Raw genomic sequence first — 23,172 nt, forward strand, 5'->3', positions numbered from 1 at the left:
AAGATAGCTGGACATTTCCAGGAAGTTACAATTTACAGTATAAAATAGCTGGACATTTTCAGGAAGTTACAATTTACAGTATAAGATTGCTGGACATTTCCAGGAAGTTGTCATTTAGGGGACGCTTACACAGTAGATGTAGGGGACGCTTATACAGTGGATGCAGGGGAATTACAAATTAGGGGAGTTGAATAGTAAAGCAAAGGGGAGAGTTAGGATCACTAGAAGGGAAGAAGAGGTTTAGGGTTGGTTTCTTGAAAGGGTTATAGTGCTGATAATAGTAGAAGGGAGGAGGTTAGCTGGTAGTTTGCGTGGATGGGGGAGGAAGCGAGGGGGGATAAGAAGGTTGTATAGTTTTTTTGAAAAGCAGAGTTTTGATTTCTTTTCGGAATGATTTAGTCACTTGTAGTTGTCAGCAGGTTGAAGATGGAGGGGTCCAGCTTTGCTGCCTGCGTCGTTAGGAGGCCGTCGTACATTTTTTTGCGTTGAGTTCCCTTGAGTGGTGGGTAGGAGAATAGGGTCTGGGTTCTTCTTGGTCTGGATATGCTGTTATGATTTAGACGGTTGTTGAGATAGGTGGATGCAGTTCTGTTTGTTGCTTTGAATAAGAGACAATAGAATTTGAATTGGATTTGAGCTCGTATCGGTAGCCAGTGTGAGTCTAGGTAGGCATTGGTGATATGGTCATACATATCACCTTACATACCAAGAAGGCAGTCAAGGCAAATCTCTCTCATGCATATTCATTGTGGATATGCAGAAAACTTGGCTTGCCAGTAGATCTCGAGGACTGGACTTGAGCAGCCCTGCCCTAGAGGAAAGGAGGGACAGGGGAGATATAATTCAGACATTTAAGTACTTGAAAGGTATTAATGTAGAACAAAATCTTTTCAAAAGAAAGGAAAATGGTAAAACCAGAGGGCATAATTTGAGGCTAAGGGGTGGTAGACTCAAGAGCAATGTAAGGAAATTCTTCTTTACAGAGAGGGTGGTGGATGCCTGGAATGCGCTCCCGAGAGAGGTGGTGGAGAGGAAAACGGTGACGGAGTTCAAAAAAGAGTAGGATGAACACAGAGGATCTAGAATCTGAAAATGATAGTAAATATTGAAGAACTTAGGCTAGTACTGGGCGGACTTGTATGGTCTATGTCTGTATATGGCCTTTTGGTTGAGGATGGGCTGGGGAGGGCTTCAATGGCTGGGAAGGTGAGATGGACCGGGCAGAGCTTTGGATCCTTGCCCAGAAATAACTAAGAAAAAAAAATTGAATCAGGTTGGGCAGACTGGATGGACCATTCGGATCTTTATCTGCCATCATCTACTATGTTACTATGTAATTAAGACTGGGTGAAAAAAGAATGGTAAAGGGAACCGGCAGCTGAGTTTAGAGTGAATCTGCCAAGGCCTAATATTGGTTTCTTCATTTTTGTAAACACAGTTTAGATGGCCTCTGCGAATACAAAGCTGCGCCCTGAACAATGGAGGCAATGCAGCTTTTCCTGTTTATAAATAAATGGATATTTAGAAACTGGGAACATACTGCAAATACATTTGTGAGTAACATCCACCAAGAAACGATAAGATTACACAGTGGCTGTGATCTCATTGTCTTGACCTGCCTTTCCATCAGCTCTCTTCTAAACAGGGTAAGATGGTCCCAGTTCCTTTGTAATAACTCTTAGCAGCAGTTGAAGGCACTGTTTCTCAATACACCCTCCCTACCCCCCCCCCCCCCCCGCAGCATAATTTGTGGAAGACCCCACTCAGTGACTGTATGCTCCCCTCTCCTTCCCAATGCTGCTTAACTCAGCACCAAAGACGTCTTAAAAACACAGTGGAATGAGGAAGGCAAGAGGCAGGAGGGGGCCTAGCCTGCTCAGCCCCAGCACACATCTCCCCTGTCTGCTTCCTGAGTGGTTGGTTACTGTAGCACACTGTGACTTGATGGAGCACCTCAAGTGTCCTTTTCTTAAGAGGTTTCTGTTTCAGCTGGGTTACGTGGAATACAAACCAAACTCACTATTGGAGTTCTTTATGGTGACGGCGGCTCTGCCCACTTCATCCAAAACAAAAACACTGCTGCTTCTGTACTTCAGTCTCTAAATGGTTGTAGGTGACTATCCAAAGGAAAACTTCCATCTTGGAGTAACACCAAACAATTAACACAGAGCTTGTGCAAAACAGTGAAGTAAAAGGATTCTAAAAATACAACATATATACCCCCCCCCCCCCCATTAAAAAGATGTCCAGCCGGCTGTGAAGTTTGTATTTCTTGGCTGTAAGGTGCAAAGTTGTCATCACAGTTGCAGTTAGACTTAGACTTCCAGGTATATATTTACAGCCCATCCATTAACCTCTTGCTTCATGGGCTGGGAAGAGACGGCCCTGTCCAGTCTATGAAGGTAGAAAACGTGTGCTTCGGTTTGAGGTTTGCACCAGGTTATCTTGCAATAAAGAGGCAAAGGCTGGAAATCTGATATTGTAAGTAGTGCTCATCGGTTTCTGCATTTCCTGATCTGAAGCTAGTCTGCATCTGTCAAAATTAAGAATAAGATGAAAAAGGTGAGCTGGGTGCTTAAAAACACCCTCCTGTTACTGAAAGAATGCACATTCATCTGTACTTTACATTTAAAAACTGCAACTGAACTTTTCCCCACAAAGTATGTGGGATAATTGAGATAGAAGCAGGTTAGTCTGCAGAGACTTCAACTAATACAGAATACTGCAGCTAAGCTTATTTTCAGAAAGAGTAAATTCAATCACAGTGACCCCTCTGCTCAAGGAATTACATTGTATTGCATTTACGTAAAATCCTATTTGGCATTTTTGCCACTTTGATTCCTTTAGACTGGAATGTGCATAGATCTCATCTTGCCAGAAGTTCTCAAAAATTAAAACTTACATTTCAAGAGATTTAGTCATTCTTTTGCTTTTAAATTAACCGAATTCTAGAATGTTTTACCGCTTACATTAAGAAGTTTAGGTTCTTTTTCTTTATTCCGGAAAGCTCTGAAAAACTTGTTTGCTAAACACTTTGGAAACCAACTACTCTAGTTTACTTTTCCTTGTCAAGTTTATGTATTATGCATTACATTACTGCTCCTTTTGGTTGATTAAGGTTTTTTTTAGTTTGGTTTAGTTACTTCCAACAGCTTAGCCCATCTCAATCCTCAGTGCTACCACTTTGTATCTCAAGGAAAGAGTACGCATGATGTTGGCTGTAGGCTGTATGCCTACTTTTCTCATGTTGGTTGGCATTTTCAAAGGGAGGGAGCCTTCAGCATAAACTTCCATTCACCCATTCTACACTAGGCTTGTCCAACCTTTTTCTATCAGGGGCCACATTTTATATTTTGTTACATTTGGAGGGCAGAAACACACATGCACTTGCGCTCTCTGGAGAACTGGACTAGCTTTTTACATTTTTAACAAGTTTTCAGAGGCCAAAACCTCCTACACTGTCCAGACCTGAAGGAGGTTTGGGCCTCCAAAAACTAGTCAAAAATTTATTTAGGGCTCCTCTTATAAAGCAGTATTACCAATTAGTGGCACACTGAATGCGTGGAAGGCAATTCAATTCCCATAGGCTTCTTTGCTTTCAGCACACACATTCACCGCTTTGTAAAAGGAGACCTTAGTCCTAAAAAAAGTGTCATCGTTTCCTGCTATCACATTTCTTCATCCTAAGTTAAAAATAAAATTCTTTTTTTCTAACTTTGCTGTCTGGCCATTTAATTTTTTCTAATTGCACGCCCTTCCTCTGCCCCTGGCATGCAGCAATGCTCCATCTCTCATTCTCCTTCCTCTTCCCCTATGGCTCCAGGAAAAGGAGGATGGATTGAGACATCTGGGTTTTACGTCCAATGAAAGCAATGGAAGTAAGAAGGACAAATTGAGACTTCTGGGTTTTACTTCCATTGCTTTCAATGGAAGTAAAACCTGGAACATAAGAATTGCCGCTGCTGGGTCAGACCAGTGGTCCATCGTGTCCAGCAGTCTGCTTGCGCGGCGGCCCTTAGATCAAAGACCAGTGCCCTATGTGAGTCTAGTCTTACCTGTGTACGTTCTGGTTCAGCAGGAACTTATCTAACCTTTTCTTGAATCTCTGGAGGGTGCTTTTCCCTATAACAGTCTCTGGAAGAGTGTTCCAGATTTCTACCACTCTCTAGGTGAAGAAGAACTTCCTTACATTTGTACGGAATCTATCCCCTTTTAACGTTAGCGAGTGCCCTCTCGTTCTCTCCACCTTGGAGAGGGTGAACAATCTCTCTCCTGCAACATTCACAATTACCAGATCCCTTCTGACACTTTCTTTATAATGAAAACTTTGTGGAAGCTATTCTCTGGTATATGTGGGATGAATGTGCTTTATCAAGAAGGAGCAAATCACAACATAGTCACTAGTGTAGGTGTAGTTTGGGATCTGGTGCAGACAAGTGAACACCTGAAATTCCATTTAGGGTCTAAAATCAATCAATATATAGAAATTGCGACCACCATGGCAGCAGTTCAATCAGATATCAAGAAAGGTATCAAGACTATGGTCATCTGCACCAATTCTTTGTCTGCCATGGTTTTGTGACTCATCTACCGAGGTGGAAAACCAAGGGAATGTTAAATTCAAAGGGAAAACCAGTTATACATGGGAATATCATCTTGACTTTGGATCAGTTGGTTCAGAAAAAGGTAAAGGGGCATGATAAAGGTAACCATCTGGACCTGGCAGGAAATGATCTGGCATACCAAATAGCTAACGAGGGGGCCATTGCCTGTCATCTGTGGCAAAGTAAAGAGTTGATGCCCTTGCAAGTTTAAAGCTATTACACACAATGAAACCAAGAAGCTGGCAGATAACTCCATGGCGCAGTGGTATCCGGAGGAACCCTTGTTTGATTTTGCCTCAGCACAGAAGACCCCCCCACCATTGGAATATTCTACGCCTATATTACAGACTGTGAACTAGCTAATAATGCTCCAGGTGTGGTCTGACCATTGCTCTGTAAAGCGGCATTATGACGTCCGCCGATCTACTCGTGATTCCCTTCTTTATCATGCCCAACATCCTGTTTGCCTTCTTCGCCGCTGATGCGCACTGCGCCGACGGCTTCAGGGTCCTGTCAATCAGTATCCCCAGATCCCTTTCTTGTTCGTGCTTGCCCAATGTCACACCTAACATTTTATATTCATGTTCCTTGTTTTTCCTTCCCAGGTGCATCACTTTGCATTTCTCTATATTAAATTTCATCTGCCACTTTTCCGCCCATTTCTCTAGCTGGTTCAAATCTCTTTGGAGTTCTTCAATGTCCATTAGTGACCCTACTGTCCAACATAGTTTCATGTCATCTGCAAACTTGATTATATTACTCGTTGTTTTCTCTTCCAGGTCATTTATGAAGATATTGAACAAAATGGGCCCAAGAACCGAGCCCTGGGGCACATCGCTTGTCACCTTTTCCCAGTCCGAGAACTTCCCATTTATGCTTACCCTCTGCAATCTTTTCTCCAGCCATCTACCTATCCATCTTAGGATGTCCCCCTTTATTCCATGGCATTCTAGTTTTCTCATAAGCCTTCGAAAGGAAGAACAAAGTAGCATTAACTGTGCAGAACTCTTAACATATGGAATAAAACCAGAATATTTAACATTAACAGTTATTATATATCCTTCCATCTGGATTTTACTATCCTTCAGATCCTCCATTCTCTTGTGGATTCCTTATTGTTTATTTATTTATATATCCAGAAACCAGACTCTGTGAACAGTTTTGTGCTACAAGCCTACACCTTAAATTTTGAATAACCAGGGAGGGCCTCTGGATTAATCTGTTGGGACTAATGGAAAGAAATTAATCAGGTAAGAACAAATTTTTCCTTCCATAGCATCTCACAGATCATTCCAGAGACTTGTGGGATGTAACAAAACAATCCTCAAGCTGGGCAGGACCACGCAATTCTGGCTGCTAACACCAAGGCACCAAAAAAGCTGCACCCCCCCCCCCTCCCAGCTCCTACGTCCATCCAGCAATGCTTTACAAATGTATGTATCGAGGGCCACGTAGCTGATCAACAAATCTTGTCTACAGAAACCACCTGGGACTCTGCCACCAACATAGTTTGTGCTCTGGTAGAATGTGCTTTCAGTGACAAAGGCAGAGTATGCCCCATGAGCACATAGGCAGAATAAATTGCTTCTTTGAGCCATCTCGCAATAGTACAGGCCTTCTCACCCTCAGACCATAAGACAAACAAATGATCTGACTGACTGTTGAAAATTATTGGTAGCCTCCAAGTAGCAAAGCACCACTCACCTGACATCCAAATAACACAATGCTGTAAACTCCTCCGGATAATCTTCCCTAACTATGGAAGGTAAAAAATTGGCTGGTTCACATGAAAGATTGATATCATCTGATCGTTATGCCTGACTTAGTGAAGTGAAGGAACAGATCATGATATGACAAGACTTGCAACTCAGAGACCCTCCTGGCCGAGGACATGGCTACCAAAAGCACTGTCTTCAAAGTCAGGTCCTTCAGAGAAACATGTTTCAACGATTTGAAAGTTCTCTCTGTGTGGCATGCAGGACCAGATTCAGATTCCACTCCGGACAATCAACCTCCGAGGGGGCTTAGATGCTGGGCCCCCTTTAAAAACTGTATGACATCTAGATGTGCCACCAAATATGATCTATGAATTTGTCTTTGAAAGCACTTTCAAGGAGATGACCGCCAGGCCTTTAATGAAGCTATCCTGCAGGAAAGCCAAGATGTGTGCAATTGAAGCTGTCTCTGGAGCAATTGCATCTACCACACACCAGTTCTCAAACAATCTCCAAACCCTAGCAAAAGTGGTCATTGTTGCCCTCTTTTTCGCCTGCAGGAGCATAACAATGACTGTGTCTGAATACTCCCTTGTCTTCAGGGATCCTCCATGACAACAGGGCCCTGCTGCCCCCTAGAAGAAGTTGGTCTGTGCCAATCCAGAGCCATCAGGACTACTGGCCCCGCATGGCAAGCAATCCTACCCAGGACCCTGCCGACCACAGGTCATGGTAAAAACACATACAGCAACACCTTCATAGGCCATGGCTGCAGAAGTGCATCCAGCGCTCCAACCTCCAGCTGAAAAATCCTAAGACCTTTGCATTGCTCCTGGGGGCCATCAGGTCTATCTTGGGAACACCCCACTGGGCCACAATTCTCTGAAATTTGACTTTGGAGAACTCCCACTCTCCCAGATCCAAAACATTGCGGCTGAGGTAGTCTACCTGAACATTGAGACTCCCTGCCATTAGGTGACTCTTTACCCAATGACAGAGCAACTGTGCCTCCAACATCAGCGGGAGCTCTTTGTGCCTCCCTGCTTGTATGCTTTTGCACCTCCAAGAGAAAGGCCTAAAGAGCCAACCAAATAGCTCTCAGTTCCAGCTGGCTGATCGACTATGACTGGCATCCTTAGTGACTACCACCCAAGCTTGGGCTGCCAAGGATATTCTCTTCCTTTGACTGTATGAAGCCACCACCTGAGGATGAACTGAGCCGCCGGTAACCATAGTAGCTTGCGAGAGTAATTCTCCGACACTGGGGACTAACAGCTAAGCAGCAACAACTGAAGCGGTCTCATGTGGAGCCTCACCCACGGCACCACCTCTAAAGTAGCCACCATCAGCCCCAAGACCTGCATATAGTCCCATGCTTAAGGCGTCAGTAGCTGTAGCACTTGAGTTTGATAGTGCTGGAGCATCAGATAGTGATGCTCCAGCAGAAATAACTTCCCCATGCACGTGTTGAACAGAGCCCCCAGAAACTCAATGGACTGTATTGGAACAAGCTTGCTCTTGTCCATGTTGATCATCCAGCCCAGATCTCGTAAAAGCAACGACTGTTGGTAGTCCTGACACTGTCCTGTCATGAAAACACTTGGATTAACTAGTTGTCCAAATAGGGATGCACTCTGGTGCCCTCTTTTTGAATGAATGCGACCACCACACCATGATCTTTGAAAATGTTTGTGGGGCCATGGCCAGCCTCAATGGCATTGCCTGGAACTTAAAGCGCTCTCCCATTACTGCAAATTGCAAGTGCCTCTGATGAGGAGACCAAATGGGAATGTGGAAATACGCTTTAAATCCAATGTGGTAAGAAACTCTACGGGCTGCACCAAGACGATGACGAGCACAGGGATTCCATATGGTAATGTTGAACCTTCAAAGTTCTGTTTACTCCTTTGAAATCCAGAATAGGTCAAAATGAGCCCCCTTTTTTGGGGACCACAAAATAGATGGAATAACAGCCCATTCCTCATTGAGAGGGAGGGACAGGATGCACTGCCCTGAGTCTTTGAAAAGCCTCCAGCATGTCACGCACCCCACTTACTTGGCAGGTGCCTTGCACAGGGATTCCATGAAATAATCCGTCAATGGATGAATAAACTCCAGCCTGTAATCTTGCTGGAACCATGTTCAGCACGCATTGGTCTGTGGCAATTTTGGCCCAATACTACACAAAGAGGGACAGCTATCCCATATGATGACAGTGGAGGAATGGACAAAGTTGGCATTATTGTGAAGCTTTCAGCCCAGTGGAGCCATGGGAAGCCAGTATTCCAGTCCTCCTGCCCCATGAAATGACGGCTGCTTCTGATGAAAACGAGGTCTCTGAAAGAATGTGGCTTTCCATGGCCTGTAGCGCTTGGACTCTTGAAAGTGTGCCTTTGCCTGGGAAGACTGGAAGTTCTGGTCTCCCAAGATCTCTCACAATCTTATCCAGATCCTCTCCAAACAGCAGCTTCCTCCAAAATGGTAGCTTTGCCAACCTCGCCTTAGAGGCTACATCTGCTGTCAGTGATAGTCAGAGCCAGCAATGCACTCTCTCACAACTAAGGAAACAAATATTAAAGTAAGTCTGCTACATACACTAACCTAGACTCCAGCGAAGGAACAGTCTGAATCAAATGCTCATCTGAGGAAACCTGTTGTACTCAGCTGAGACAAGCCCAAACTGCATAGGATTCACAGCCCAAGGACATTACCTCAAACAACACTTTGAGGCCTGTTGTGGACAATTTTAAGGGCTGATCCGCCTTCCATTGACAGTGTAGTCTTCATGTTACTGCCGTAATTAGCGCATCCACCTTAGGTAGACAGAGTTGATCCAGATTCCATTTTTGGAACTGATAAAGCTTTACTATGGCCCACATCACATGCAGACTAGCTTCCGGCATCTACCAATAGGCAGATTTGAGAACCCTCATAGCCTCATGAATATGAAAGGCCTTAGGGGGGATGCTTGGAGCCAGACATCATCGGATGTGCTGCTGTCTCTGGTAAAGAAATCTTCAGCACCTTCAACACTCTATGAGGGATGGTAACTCCTCTCCCCTAAACAATCATGCTGCTGTAGGATCATCTGCAGGAGAAAGTTCCCCTTCTTCCAGGAAATGCTCCTTCAAATGGCAGGATTCACCAGACCAATGCCTCTCCGATTCATGATCTGAAGCACCAGAAAGCTCCTCCAAATCCGTCTGAGCCTCAACTGTAGGCCTCTTCGCAGGAACAGCCAAACGGGATCCCACAGGTCCAGCGGGAGCTGGGCTGCACCAGGCCTTTGTATCAAAAAGGCCTTGTGCATCAGGAGAAATTTGTGGGAGAAGGGAACCTCTGCCAAACCCGACTGTAGCCCCTGCCCCCCCCCCCCCCCGCCCCCACTGTCCTGGAAAGATGCCACAGTGAAAGGGTCCCTTGCCATAACTGCCTCTAGGCCCTTGCTGGTGGGAAATTTGTGCACTGGCAAATTCATCATGTCCCCTGACATGCACATTGAAGTCGTTGCGGCTCCTGCCAATGCCTCCCCCAATGCAGTTGATGTCCCTGAAGCCTGTTCAGTTCCTGATGGGGGCAGCAGGCCCCAAATTCCAAAACCTGATTGGCTGCAAGCCACCAGCCGTTGACCTTCTACTCCCACAGCTTTCAGCCCAGTGGAACCATGGGAAGCCAGTGTTCTAGTCCTCCTATCTCTATGAAATGACAGCTGCTTCTGCTGGAAATGAGGTCTCTGAAATAATGTGGCTTTCCCTGGCCTGTAGAGCTTGGACTCTTGAAAGTGCACCTTTACCTGGGAAGACAAAGGAAAAGTTAGCCTTATCCTTTTACAAGTGTTGTTCCTTCTGGTCTCCAAGATCTCTCACAATCTTATCCAGATCCTCTCCAAACAGCAGCTTCCCCCAAAATGGTGCCTTTGGCAGAAAGCCAGCAATCCTCACCATGGCAGCAAACTAAGGTAGAAGTTTTTGAGGAAGAGAATAAAGTTAATGATAATGCACTGTTTTTGTGCCAGATTTTGAAATGGCTGATAGTGAAAGTTCCTATGATATGGAAACAGAAGGAACTGATTTGCCGATAAACGGGGGATGGATGAAAGTAAAGTCTGCACAACATAAAAACAGATTTTTCAGACTGTGGGGAACCATTAACACAAGGGGTCACTCAGAGAAATTGAGAGGGGACAGGTTTAGAACAAATGCTAGGAGGTTATTTTTTACCCAGAGGGTGGTGGACACATGGAACGCACTTCTGGAGGTTGTGATAGCCCAGAGCACATTGCAGGGTTTCAAGGAAGGTTTAGACAAGTTCCTAAAATTTAAGGGGATTGAGGGTTACAGATAAAAAGAAGAGATAGGTTACAGAAATGGACAGGAACCACATTACAGGTCATAGTCCTGATGGGCCGCCGCGGGAGCGGATCGCTGGGCGCGATGGACCAATGGTCTGACCCAGTGGTGGCAACTTATGTTCTTATAAGAATTGCCGCTTCTGGGTCAGACCAGTGGTCCATCATGCCCAGCAGTCCGCTCACGCGGCGGCCCTCTGGTCAAAGACCAGCGCCCTAACTGAGACTAGCCATACCAGCGCACATTCTTGTCCAGCAGGAACTTGTCTAACTTTGTCTTGAATCCTTGGACAGACTCCAGAAGAGTGTTCCAGTTTTCTACCACTCTCTGGGTGAAGAACTTCCTTACATTTGTACGGAATCTATCCCCTTTCAACTTTAGGGAGTGCCCTCTCGTTCTCCATACCTTGGAGAGGGTGAACAACCGGTTCTTATCTATTAAGTCTATCCCTTTCAGTACCTTGAATGTTTCGATCATGTCCCCTCTCAATCTCCTCTGTTCGAGGGAGAAGAGGCCCAGTTTCTCTAATCTTTCGCTGTAGGGCAGCTCCTCCAACCCTTTAACCATCTTAGTCGCTCTTCTCTGGACTCTTTCAAGTAGTACCTTGTCTTTCTTCATGTATGGCGACCAGTGCTGTACGCAGTACTCCAGGTGAGGGTGCACCATGGCCTGGTACAGCTGCATGATAACTTCCGATTTGTTCGTGATCCCTTTATCTATCATTCCTAGCATTCTGTTCGCTGCCGCCGCTCATTACATGGAAGGCTTCATCGACTTGTCGATCAGAACTCCCAAGTTGCTTTCCTGAGGCCTCTCCAAGTACCGCCCCAGACCTTCTGTATTCTTGCATGAGATTTTTGTTACCGACATGCATCACTTTACACTTATCCACGTTGAACTCATCTACCATTTCAATGTCCATTCCTCGAGCCTGATTATGTCACACTGCAGATCTTCGCAATCCCCCTGCGTCTTCACTACTCTGAATAACTTCATATCGTCCGCAAATTTAATCACCTCGCTCGTCGTACCTATGTCCAGATCGTTTATAAATATGTTGAAGAGCACGGGCCCAAGCATCGAGCCCTGTGGCACCCCACTGGTGACGCTCTTCCAGTCCGAGTATTGTCCATTTACCCCCCACTTTCTGTTTGCTATGCTCCAGCCAGTTTTTAATCCACGTGAGTATTTCACCCTTGATTCCATGGCTCACAATTTTCTGAAGTAATCGTTCATGCGGAACCTTGTCGAACGCCTTCTGAAAGTCCAGATATACAATATCAACCGGGTCACCTTTGTCTATCTGCCTGTTTACTCCCTCAAAGAAGTGCAGCAAGTTTGTCAAACAAGATCTGCCTTTGCTGAAACTGTGCTGGTTGGTCCTCATCAGACCGTGTCCGTCAAGGTGATCAATGATGCGGTCTTTTATCAGCGCCTCTACCATCTTTCCCAGTACCGAGGTCAGACTCACCGGTCTGTAGTTTCCCGGGTCTCCCCTTGAACCTTTTTTGAAGATCGACGTAACATTCGCCATCTTCTAGTCCTCCGGAATCTTTCCCAATTCGATCGACAGATTGGCTATTAGTTGAAGCAGTTCAGCTATGGTCCCTTTCAGTTCCTTGATGACCCTCGGATGGATGTCATCCGGTCCCAGGGATTTATTGCTCTTAAGCATATCAATCTGCCTGCATACCTCTTCTAGACTGACCGTTAACCCTGTCAGTTTCCCGTTTTCACTTCCAGCATATAGGAACTAATGGGTTCCGGAACTAATGGGTTCCGGTATCAGTGTATATCCTCTTCGGTAAATACAGTCACAAAAAAACATGTTCAGTCTGTCGGCGATTGCTTTGTCCTCCTTTAGCGCTCCCTTTATAGTAATAATAATAATAATTTATTGTTTATATACCGCCAAAGCCAAAGTAGTTCGAGGCGGTTATTCCTTGGTCATCCAACAGTCCCACCGCTTCCTTCGCGGGTCGTTTCCCTTTAATATATTGAAAGAACAGGCAGGCAGACATTTTGTTGGGATCTTGGGAAGGATCTTCCAAGCTGATCCACTGAGGGGAAAATTATAGGAGAGGATATATATCTCTATATCTACTACTACTACTAATTATTTCTATAGCACTACCAGACGCACGCACGCTTGTTCTCCATGTGCTGGTTTCTTGAGGACCAGGAGCCCTGTAGGTGATCCCTACACAAGTGACCCCCATATCAGTTTATATATTGTGTATTACAGTTTGAATATTAGAGGGTTTAGTTCATTCCACATAGAGCTTACCATCATCCCAGCCTTCTGCAACACCTGCCAGTTCATAATGCTTCTTCCGCAACTCTCCAAGCTTCTGACGTTCCTTCTGTAACTGGCTTTCTAGCTCTAACACTCTCACCTGCAGGGAAAAGTACATCAACACCTGTTTCAGAAAAGGAATTTATTAACTGTAGTCACATTATAACTATTGCCTCCCTTAACACTTCTCCTGTGCATTACCACCATCTCCTAATCTCTCCACAACTCAGCTATTCTCCTGTGAATCATAAAAGAGGATGAATAAGAGAAATGCAGATTTTATAGCAGAACTGGAACTGTTATACTACTAACATATGAATACATATAGGCATAATAGGACTAATACTCAGCCAATGTGATCAGCGTTTTGCTGACTGTCACTAGAGTTATCCCCCAAAATTCAATGCTAGTCCATGTCCGGGTCCTGGCATTGAATTTCCTGGTATACAGAGTTGGTGAAAACATATCCAGTTAAGTGTGATATTTGGCACTTAACCGGCTAAGAGGAACCACATAAAGATGGGAGCACATAGAATGAAGTGCTATTTATATGGTTATCCTAGTCAATTAAGTGCTGAAAAATGGCTAAGTGTTGACTCTGTGCCCAGAACACTCACAGAATAGCTGGTTTCAGTGGCACTATCTGGATACATGCTGCATGTAGGCAATTTAAATCATTTTGAATATCAGGTCCAATAGCATATGGCTCAGGAAATCTGTTGCACCCTGAGCAACAGATTTCAACTCCTACAAGAAAAACCCGCCAGCGGAACTCAGGAGGACATCCAGTAGCGTAGTAGTGTAATCTTGAAACCCAGCAGATGACCCCCAACTCAAGAAGCAACGAATCAGCACCTCCCCCAAGAAGCGCAGAGTGGTTGTCATTGGGGACTCTCTGCTACGGGGAACCAGATCTACAATGAAGAGAGGTCTGCTGTCTACCAGGAGCCAGGATCCAGGATGTGACTGCCTGCGTAGGAAAAATAATCAAACCCCAAGACCACTACCCAATGCTCCTCATCCATGTTGAGACAAACGACACTGCCAGGAACTCACCAGAGAAGATACTGGATGACTTTAGAGCCCTAGGTGAGAAGCTGAAGCAGATGGAAGCGCAGATGGTTTTCTCCTCCATCCTATCAGTAAGAGACAAGGGGAGAGCTAGAGAAGAACGGATCCAGAGGACAAACGAATGGCTACGGGGATGGTGCAAAGAGATGAACTTTGGCTTCCTGGACCATGGAGAGGCACTTCAGGGACTGCAGGGACCAGATGGGCTACACCTAACCAGAAGAGGGAAGAACATCCTAGGACGATGCATGGCTCACCTGCTCCGGAAGGCTTTAAATTAGGTGAGCCGTGGGAGGGGACCCACTCTCACACTAGTAGGGTAAGTAACTCCATCTTGGAGCCTGAGGTAAGTAATTGCGTGAATACTGAAGGGGACAGAGGCAATACTAAGAGCGACAAAGGCAAGTTTGAGGGGGACAAACTATCTCGGACAGAAAACACTCCATGCAAGCAGAAAGAATGGACAGCCATGTATGCTAATGCCCGTAGCTTAGGCAATAAAATTCTGGAACTGGAAACAGAAATGAGAAACGCCGGCCTTGATGTGGTGGCGATATCAGAAACGTGGTTCTCAGTGTCTCACGGATGGGACATGGTCATACCAGGATATAACCTGTCACGACAGAGAAGGCAAAACAGGAGGAGAAGTAGCTCTATACATTAGAGAGGACATCAAAGTTACTAAAATCACAGACATCAAATATACAGGAGAATCCCTCTGGGTGAACCTTGCCAGGGGCAATAACAAATGCCTGTATCTTGGTGTTGTGTACAGACCACCAAGACAAAAGGACGATGCAGACAAAGAATTAATTGAAGACACTGAGACCATCACACTGCGAGAAGACACAGTGCTGTTGGGAGACTTTAATATGCCTGATGTGGACTGGAACAAACTTTCCGCTACAACCAGCGGCAGCAAGAGGCTACTAACCTCCATATGAGGAGCATGCCTCAAACAGATGGTATTAGAACCCACCAGGGATCAGGCGATCCTGGACCTGCTACTCACCAACGGGGTCAGTGTCACAGAGGTATCGGTGAGAGAAGCTTTGGCCTCCAGCGACCACAACATGGTGTGGTTCCACCTGAAGAAAGGAATCACTAGGTCAAATACACCGACTAAGATCCTAAATTTTAAAGGAACTAACTTTCAGTGCATGAGAGCACGACGGACAGTGTGGAGGTTCTATGGTCGGCTCTGAAATCAACCCTGCAAGAAGCAACCAACATATACACAAAAACCGTGAGCAAACGGTGTAGAAAATATAGACCACAGTGGTTCTCTGCAGAGATCTCAGAACTAGTAAAGCAAAAGAAAAAAGCATTCATAACCTACAAACAATCACAATGACCGGAAGCTAAAGAAACCTATCTGGCGAAATCTAGATATGTTAAAATGGCAGTCAGGGAGGCCAAACTCTGGATGGAAGAAAATATAGCAAGACAGATTAAAACAGGGGATAAATCCTTTTTAAAGTACGTTAGCGACAGGAAGAAGAACACAAGCAGTATTGTGCGCCTAAAGCAACTTGACGGTAACTTCGTAGACTCGGACGCAGACAAAGCAGAACTACTCAATAACTACTTCTGCTCAGTCTTCACCTGCGAAGCGCCAGGGTCCGGACCTCAGCTACAGTCAAAGGGGTGCTTGGAGGACCCATTCCGGTACTTTGAATTTACCGCGAGCAATGTCTACCATGAACTATCAAAGCTAAAAGTGAACAAAGCTATGGGCCCAGATAATCTACACCCCAGAGTACTTCGGAAATTGAGAGATGTCCTGGCAGAACCGTTAGATGAGCTTTTCAATCTTTCCCTAAGCAAGGGAAAAGTTCCCTTGGACTAGAAAACTGCCAACGTTATTCCGCTCCACAAAAAGGGATGCAGGGCAGAGGCCAAAAATTACAGACCGGTGAGTCTCACATCAACAGCATGTAAACTTATGGAAATATTGATCAAAAACAGATTGGACACGATTCTGGATGACGAAGGACTAAGGGATCCCCACCAGCATGGTTTTACGAAGGGAAGGTCTTGTCAATCCAATCTGATAAACTTCTTTGACTGGGTAACAAAAAAACTGGATTGGGAAGAATCCCTCGCCGTCATGTATTTAGACTTCAGTAAGGCTTTTGATAGTGTCCCACACCGTAGGTTATTGAACAAGATGAACACGATGGGCCTAGGACAGGGGTGTCCAATGTCGGTCCTCGAGGGCCGCAATCCAGTCGGGTTTTCAGGATTTCCCCAATGAATATGCATGAGATCTATTAGCATACAATGAAAGCAGTGCATGCAAATAGACCTCATGTATATTCATTGGGGAAATCCTGAAAATCCGACTGGACTGCGGCCCTCGAGGACCGACATTGGACACCCCTGGCCTAGGAGAACACTGACTGCATGGGTAGAAGACTGGCTTAGCGTCAGACTTCAAAGGGTGATGGTAAACGGTATTCCCTCAAAAATGTCGGAAGTGACCAGTGGAGTGCCGCAGGGCTCGGTCTTGGGCCCGATACTATTTAATATCTTTGTAAGGGATCTGCCTCTGGGACTTCGAGGCAAAATTACATTATTCGCCAATGACGCTAAACTATGCAATGTTGTGGGCAGCGCAGCAGAACCCGACAGCGCAACCGTGCCTGACACTATGGAGCAGGACCTGCTTTTACTGGAACAATGGTCCAGTACTTGGCAACTGAATTTTAATGCCAAAAAATGTAAGATAATGCACCTTGGTAGTGGAAATCCATGCAGAATATACACATTGAATGGTGAAAACCTAACAAGAACTGTAGCAGAACGGGACTTGGGAGTAATCATTCGGGAAGATATGAAAGCTGCCAATCAGGTGGAGAAGGCTCCAGCAAAGGCTAGACAAATTCTGGGTTACATCAGAAGGAGCTTTATTAGCCGAAAGTCTGAAGTTATACTGCCGTTATACAGATCCATTGTGAGACCTCACCTGGAGTGCTGTGTTCAGTTTTGGAGGCCACATTATCAAAAGGATGTGAAGAGAATGGAATCGATTCAGCGAATGGCCACCAGGATGGTCTCAGGACTTAAATATCTCCCATATGAAGAACGTTTAAGCAGGCTGCGCTTCTATTCTCTCGAAGAGCACAGAGAAAGGGGGGACATGATAGAAACATTCAAATACATCATGGGCCGCATTGAGGTGGAGGAAGAAATCTTTTTTCTTACGGGTCCCACGGTGACAAGAGGACATCCGCTAAAACTCAGGGGGGGGGGGAAGATTTCATGGGGAAATACTTCTTCACCGAAAGGGTAATTGATCGATGGAATGGTCTTCCGTGTCAGGTAATCGAGGCCAGTACCACGCTCGACTTCAAGGGACGATGGGACATACAGGTGGGGTCGCTCCAGAGGAATGCTTATGGATTCTCAAGGGAGGGAAGGTTCTTGAGTGGGCAGACTTGTTGGGCCGCCGGCCCTTTTCTGCTGTCATACTCTATGTTTCTATGTAACATTACTGCACCAAAATAAAAATTAAAAACTCCAGAAGAAGAAAAGTCCCCAAAGAACAAACAAAATAAAGTTTAAAAAAAAGGCAGAACTACTCCAATTCCAACACAAGAGTAACTTTTTTTATACATCCACTAAAAAAGACTTGATGCAGAACTGAGTGTCAGTTCAAGGCACCTGCCTTGGGTATCAGAGTGAGTTTTGATAGAAGTGTTCACAAACGTATACAAGAAAGTTTATCACGTACTGCCCATGATATCTTGGATAAAGCAGTACAGAAATGACAGAAATAGTAGGAACACACTATAACATCACTGTAGCAGAAATACTGGAAATCATCTCAGACGTTCTCATTGCAACTGATAAAGCGATACAAGAAAACCATTGTGCTGAAGGAAAGAAATTAAAAGATGGCACAGCTAGCAGAGGTGTCAACCAATTATTCTGTGAAGAGTATGGAGAGAGAGAAGATACTCAGGCAACAATAAATGCAACCAGAGACCATGAAAAGAAAATTTTGCAGAAGGATGCAGAAGTAGTTCCAACCGTATTGAGTACACCTTGATAAGCTGCCTGAAGGAGCCTGTCTGCAGATTAGCAGACTAAAAAGAATTTACTGGGAGGAGAACTAGCAATAAACATGAGAGACTGAGATCCTGTTCAATATAACCTATTAGTGAGGTTCAGTTCTGCCATGGTATGCACAAAACCAGTGGAGAAACTAAATGGTTCTCTGAGGTTTAGTTCTGCCATGGTATGCACAAAACCAGTGGAGAAACTAAATGGTTCTCTGAGGTTTGAGAGTTGGTTGTCATACAAGGAGATGTGGTTAAAGTGTGGGTTTTGAGAAGTGATCAAATACCTTGTCGCTTATTTATATAACTGTCACATCCCAACTTAACCAGATCTCCAAATTACTATTGCATTCCAGACTTTGGCTCTGAATCATTCTATCACCTCATTACCTCGCAGATTTGTCAGTTTTGAATCATTCCTTCTATCATCCCATCACTTCTTGTATTACCCTCTCATATCCCAAACCTGTTAGCTTTGAATCTTTCCCTCTGTCGCCCTCTCATTTTCCAAACCTGTCAGCTCTGAATCATTTCCTCTATCACTCCATACCTCCCAAACCTGATAGCTCTTCGTAATTCCCTCTATCCTCCCATCATGTCCCAAACCAGACAGCTCTGAATCATTCCCAGCTTTGAATCATTTCCCTTTATCATCTCATCCCCTCCCAAACCTGACAGCTCTGTATCAGTTCTCCTCTGTATCTCTACCATTAGTGTCCAAACTTTACTGCCACATCCTCTTCCACTTCCTCCAAACTAACGTCAGCACATTTCTTCTTGTGCACGTCCCCTATGACCTTTTTGACTTTCACTGCTTCACTGGATAATAGGCTCCATGAAAGATACAGTAAATTCTTGCCAAGAGCATTTGTTATTACTTAGGGTAACAGGAAGAGAAAGTGCAAGAGAAGAGTATACCTTACTGTAATGTCTTACCTGAGAATCCATTTCTTGACGTTTGATCTGAGTTAGAGTGATAGTAGAGAAGTCCATAGTGTCTGTTGAATGAAATACAGAAATATACCCGTTACACATTCTTTGATATTTTTGGGCAGACAATATCTGGAATGACTTTAGACATGGCAGCCCTGACAAGCTCTATTTTGTGGCACGAAGGAGTCAGTGAGTTGATGGCATGTTCTGGCTGGCCCCTCCAGGATACGGTGGAGAGGAAAATGGTGATGGAATTCAAAAAAGCGTGGGATAAACACAGAGAATCTCTAATTAGAAAAGAAATGGTATACATTAAAGAACTAAGGCCAGTATTAGACAGACTTGTATGATTTGTATCCCATATGTGATGATTTGGTTTAGGATGGGCTGTGGAGGGCATCAGTGGGAACTCCACTAACTTGGAACTTGACAGACTTTATGGTAGATATCCTGCAAACAGAATGATAGGATAGGCTGGAGTGAGTTTGTACGGCAACTTTAGCATTTGGAACCTAGAACAATACCAGGTGGATTTTACAGTCTATGGCCCAGAAATATCAAAGAAGAGATAAGTTAATTCAATCATGTATTTTGAATGAGAATAACGGGCAGACTGGATGGAACATTCATATCTTTATCTGCCATCATTTACTATGTTAGTATTTTAGAACCATGATATGTATATACTTTGCAAGTTTTACCCATAAGCATTCAAGCTTGCTCAGAGTCATGAATAACCCTAACTGAGGTTGGTTTTCACACCTGGACCTTGGAAAACTTGATGGTGGTGATTTGTGCACAAGAGAATGACACACAGACTAAGTTTTTATTGGGTATTAAACTATAAGAAGCAGGATTTCAGGTTTTCATTTATGCTAATGACATCACTGTTCTCATTTTCCATATTTACTGACTTAACTAAGATTAAACCTGAAATCAAACCATATGGCTAAACCCCAAGATTTAAATTGGTGGATTTAAGATCATCTGGAAGCATTGGATGATTGCAGGTATAAGGACTTTAAATGATGTTCTAATCTAATCTAATCTAATCCTTAGGTTTGTATACCGCATCGTCTCCATGTTCGTAGAGCTCGGCGCGGTTTACAGTAATAATAATAATAATAATTTTATTTCTTATATACCACTATACCATAAGTTCGAAGCGGTTTACAAAGAAGGTCGTGCAGTGTTTACAGCAGGAGACATATGTTTACAACAAGATACATATGTTTGGAACAGGAAATAAGCTAGGAATTGGCACCAGGGATTTGAGATACATAAGCTATGTGGAAGAGTGTGCATAATAAGTCGGAATTACAATGAATAATATACAGGGAATTACAATGTGGAAGAGATAATGGGGGAAGTTTACAGTGAGGAGAGGATATTGCAAAGAGAGCAGGAACAGGAGATGATTACAATGCGATACAGGTTAATACAAATTGAACAGGATATTACAAAGTGAACAGGAACAGGAGAAGTTTACAATACGATACAGGTTAATACAAAGTGAGCAGGTACCGGGGAGGTTTACCATAGGATAAAGTAAATTACAGAGTTGAAGAAATAGGAAGGGACTACAACAGAGGGTTAGAGGTAGAAGTGTGAAGAAAATTTAGAGGACTTAGGATGCCAAGATAAAAGAGTTTCCTTGATTCCTAAGTTGGAGGAAGACTTACATTTTTGAGAAAAGCCAGGTTTTCAGATGTTTGCGGAAAACTTGGAGAGAGCTCAAGTTCTGAAGAGGGGAGGTAAGGTTGTTCCAGAGCTTGGTGATTTTGAAGAGGAGGGAGGTCCCTAGCTTTCCTGTGTGGGAAATGCCTTTTAGCAAGGGGAAGGCTAGTTTTAATTTGTGGGAGGATCTGGTGGTATTAGGGTTTGTTACTGCTTGATTTTTCACAGTTGCAGCATAAATATGGTCTTAATAAATCACAAAGTTTTAGATGGTTGCAACTGAAGCAGGCCATTCAAGTAGGGTTCCCTGAATGGAAAAATCTGAATATGCAATATAGTCTGGAATTTCTATGCTTTCAGGCGGACTTTCTGGGACACCAGGCCGCACAGTGGTATAAAATTATAAGTGAATATGTTAAAAAGAAACCCAAAAATGGTCTTAGAGATATTTGGAGCATTGAGATTAAGCATCAAATTTCAGCATCTCAATGGCCACAAATTTGATCTTGGAGGATGAGATGTACAGTGTCTGCATCTATGAGACAAACTTGGTTTTTTCTTCTGCATAGAGCGTTTTGGATCCCAGTTAGACTACAAAAGTGAAATAGTTCAAAGTCTAATAGATGCTGGCACTGTAATCTTGAAGTAGGGACTTTAGATCATCTTTTGTTTTATTGTCCCTTTATCTTAGCCTTTTGGAACTCAATTTGGGATCAAGTAAATTGTTTATTGGAAAAGCATGTGGCATTATCTTATGATACAGTACTTATTTGGTATGTCTATGAGGAAAAAGAGCCAAATATCATCACATAACAATAAACTTTTATTGATAATAACAGGAGTCGCCATTCAGCATATCACAAGTAATTGGAAAAATTACAGTAGACTCAATTACAATTTCTGGTGGAACTCATTATGTCACATATATAAAATGGAAAGAGCAATAGCTATACAACAAGGAAGCTATAAGAAAATTTTTTTTTTTAAGAATATATATTTGATTGTCATAAGATATTATTTTCAAGTGGTATATTTTAGTTATGTATGAATTTGGGTGGGAGGTGGGGGTTAAATCTTTTTGGTGTATGATATTGAAGATTTTTCAAGTGATGTTGTATTATAATTGTTTAATACTTACTGTACACTTGATGTAAGTTAAAAAATGAATAAAGAATAAAAAAAAAAGAAATTTAATAAAATTTGGGAGACATTAACTTCTTATTGTAATATACACCATTTTCTATTGTAATATACACCGTCTAATGATTGGGGGGAGGGGAAGGTATATTTTACATTTTTCTTATTGGGGAAATAATAGAGGAATGATGGGAGGGGAGGGGGTAATTTTATGTATTGTAAGATAAATCAGAAAGATTGTCAAGTGATGTGTTTAATTGTATTGTTTTATTGTTTGTGCACTTGATGTAAGATTGAAATCGAATAAAGAATTAAAAAAAAAAAAACCTCAAAAAACCCTGAAATAGATATGTGTATTTTTTTTTTAATTCTTTATTCATTTTAAATCATACAAGTGTACAGAAATACATCCATTATAATTTCAATATAACACTTGAAAATCTTTACCATGTCATCTAGAACAAAAATATATATCCCCTCCCTCCCTTCTTAAAATAATTTAAACAAAAGCTCAACATAATATATACTATTAATAATTAAAAAATATAATGCAAACTACTATTACCACCCCCCACCCCCTATTGTATAAATATAATCTCCCATAGAATGTGATGTCTACTCATTACAATATTTTTCCAATGGCCCCCAGATTTTTATAAAATTATTATAGGTCCCTTTCTGCATAGCAATTTGCTCTTTCCATCTTATAAATATGGCATAACGAGTTCCACCAAAATGTATAATTAAGATTAGAATAGTTTTTCCAATTATTGGTAATATGCTGAATGGCGACCCCTGTCATGATTAATACTTTATCCTTATTTAATTCCAGATGGCTAAGTTCCTTCTTGTAGGAGTTAAGGACAAGAAAGATTTGAAGAATTCTCTAACCACAGTGAATCTAACATATAGGTTGGAACCATCACTGAAAATCTCGGGTATGGCACTTGATCAAAATTTAATAATGGAACCTCAAGTGCATCCTCTAGCCAAGAGTTGTTTTTGGATTTTACAAAATTTAAGAAGGATTTGGAAATATCTGTACCAGGAAAAGTTCAAGTTTCCAAGTTTTATTAAAATTTGTTGAAACGCCTATCATGAATTCTAAGCGTTTTACAATGTTAAAAACAAGGGGAAAACTTATAAGGACATATTGACAAGACAAATCAGGGATTTGAAACAAAGCAAACAAAATGTTGGGTATCATTAAGAAAGGTATCACGACCAGGACGAAGGAAGTCATCCTGCCACTGTATCGTGCAATGGTGCGCCCGCACCTGGAGTACTGTGTCCAGTACTGGTCGCCGTACCTCAAGAAGGACATGG

General features: G+C 43.2%; 1 protein-coding gene across 6 annotated transcripts in view; it reads right to left on the reverse strand.

The window, feature by feature from the left end:
• Positions 1-1,325: 1,325 nt before the first annotated feature.
• HIP1 (huntingtin interacting protein 1) overlaps positions 1,326-23,172 on the reverse strand; it is a 180,735-nt gene continuing 158,888 nt past the window's right edge. For all 6 annotated transcript variants that reach the window (XM_033921606.1, XM_033921605.1, XM_033921610.1 and 3 more), the window contains 3 exons: positions 19,036-19,097; positions 12,956-13,064; positions 1,326-2,533 (listed from right to left, as the gene is read on the reverse strand). In XM_033921606.1, the coding sequence (XP_033777497.1) occupies positions 2,523-2,533; positions 12,956-13,064; positions 19,036-19,097 (182 nt within the window). In that variant the 3' untranslated portion in view covers positions 1,326-2,522. The remainder of the gene's footprint in view (positions 2,534-12,955; positions 13,065-19,035; positions 19,098-23,172) is intronic.

The sequence above is a fragment of the Geotrypetes seraphini genome, chromosome 15 (genome assembly GCF_902459505.1).
Source record: "Geotrypetes seraphini chromosome 15, aGeoSer1.1, whole genome shotgun sequence".
In the NCBI taxonomy this organism is placed as follows: Eukaryota; Metazoa; Chordata; class Amphibia; order Gymnophiona; family Dermophiidae; genus Geotrypetes; species Geotrypetes seraphini.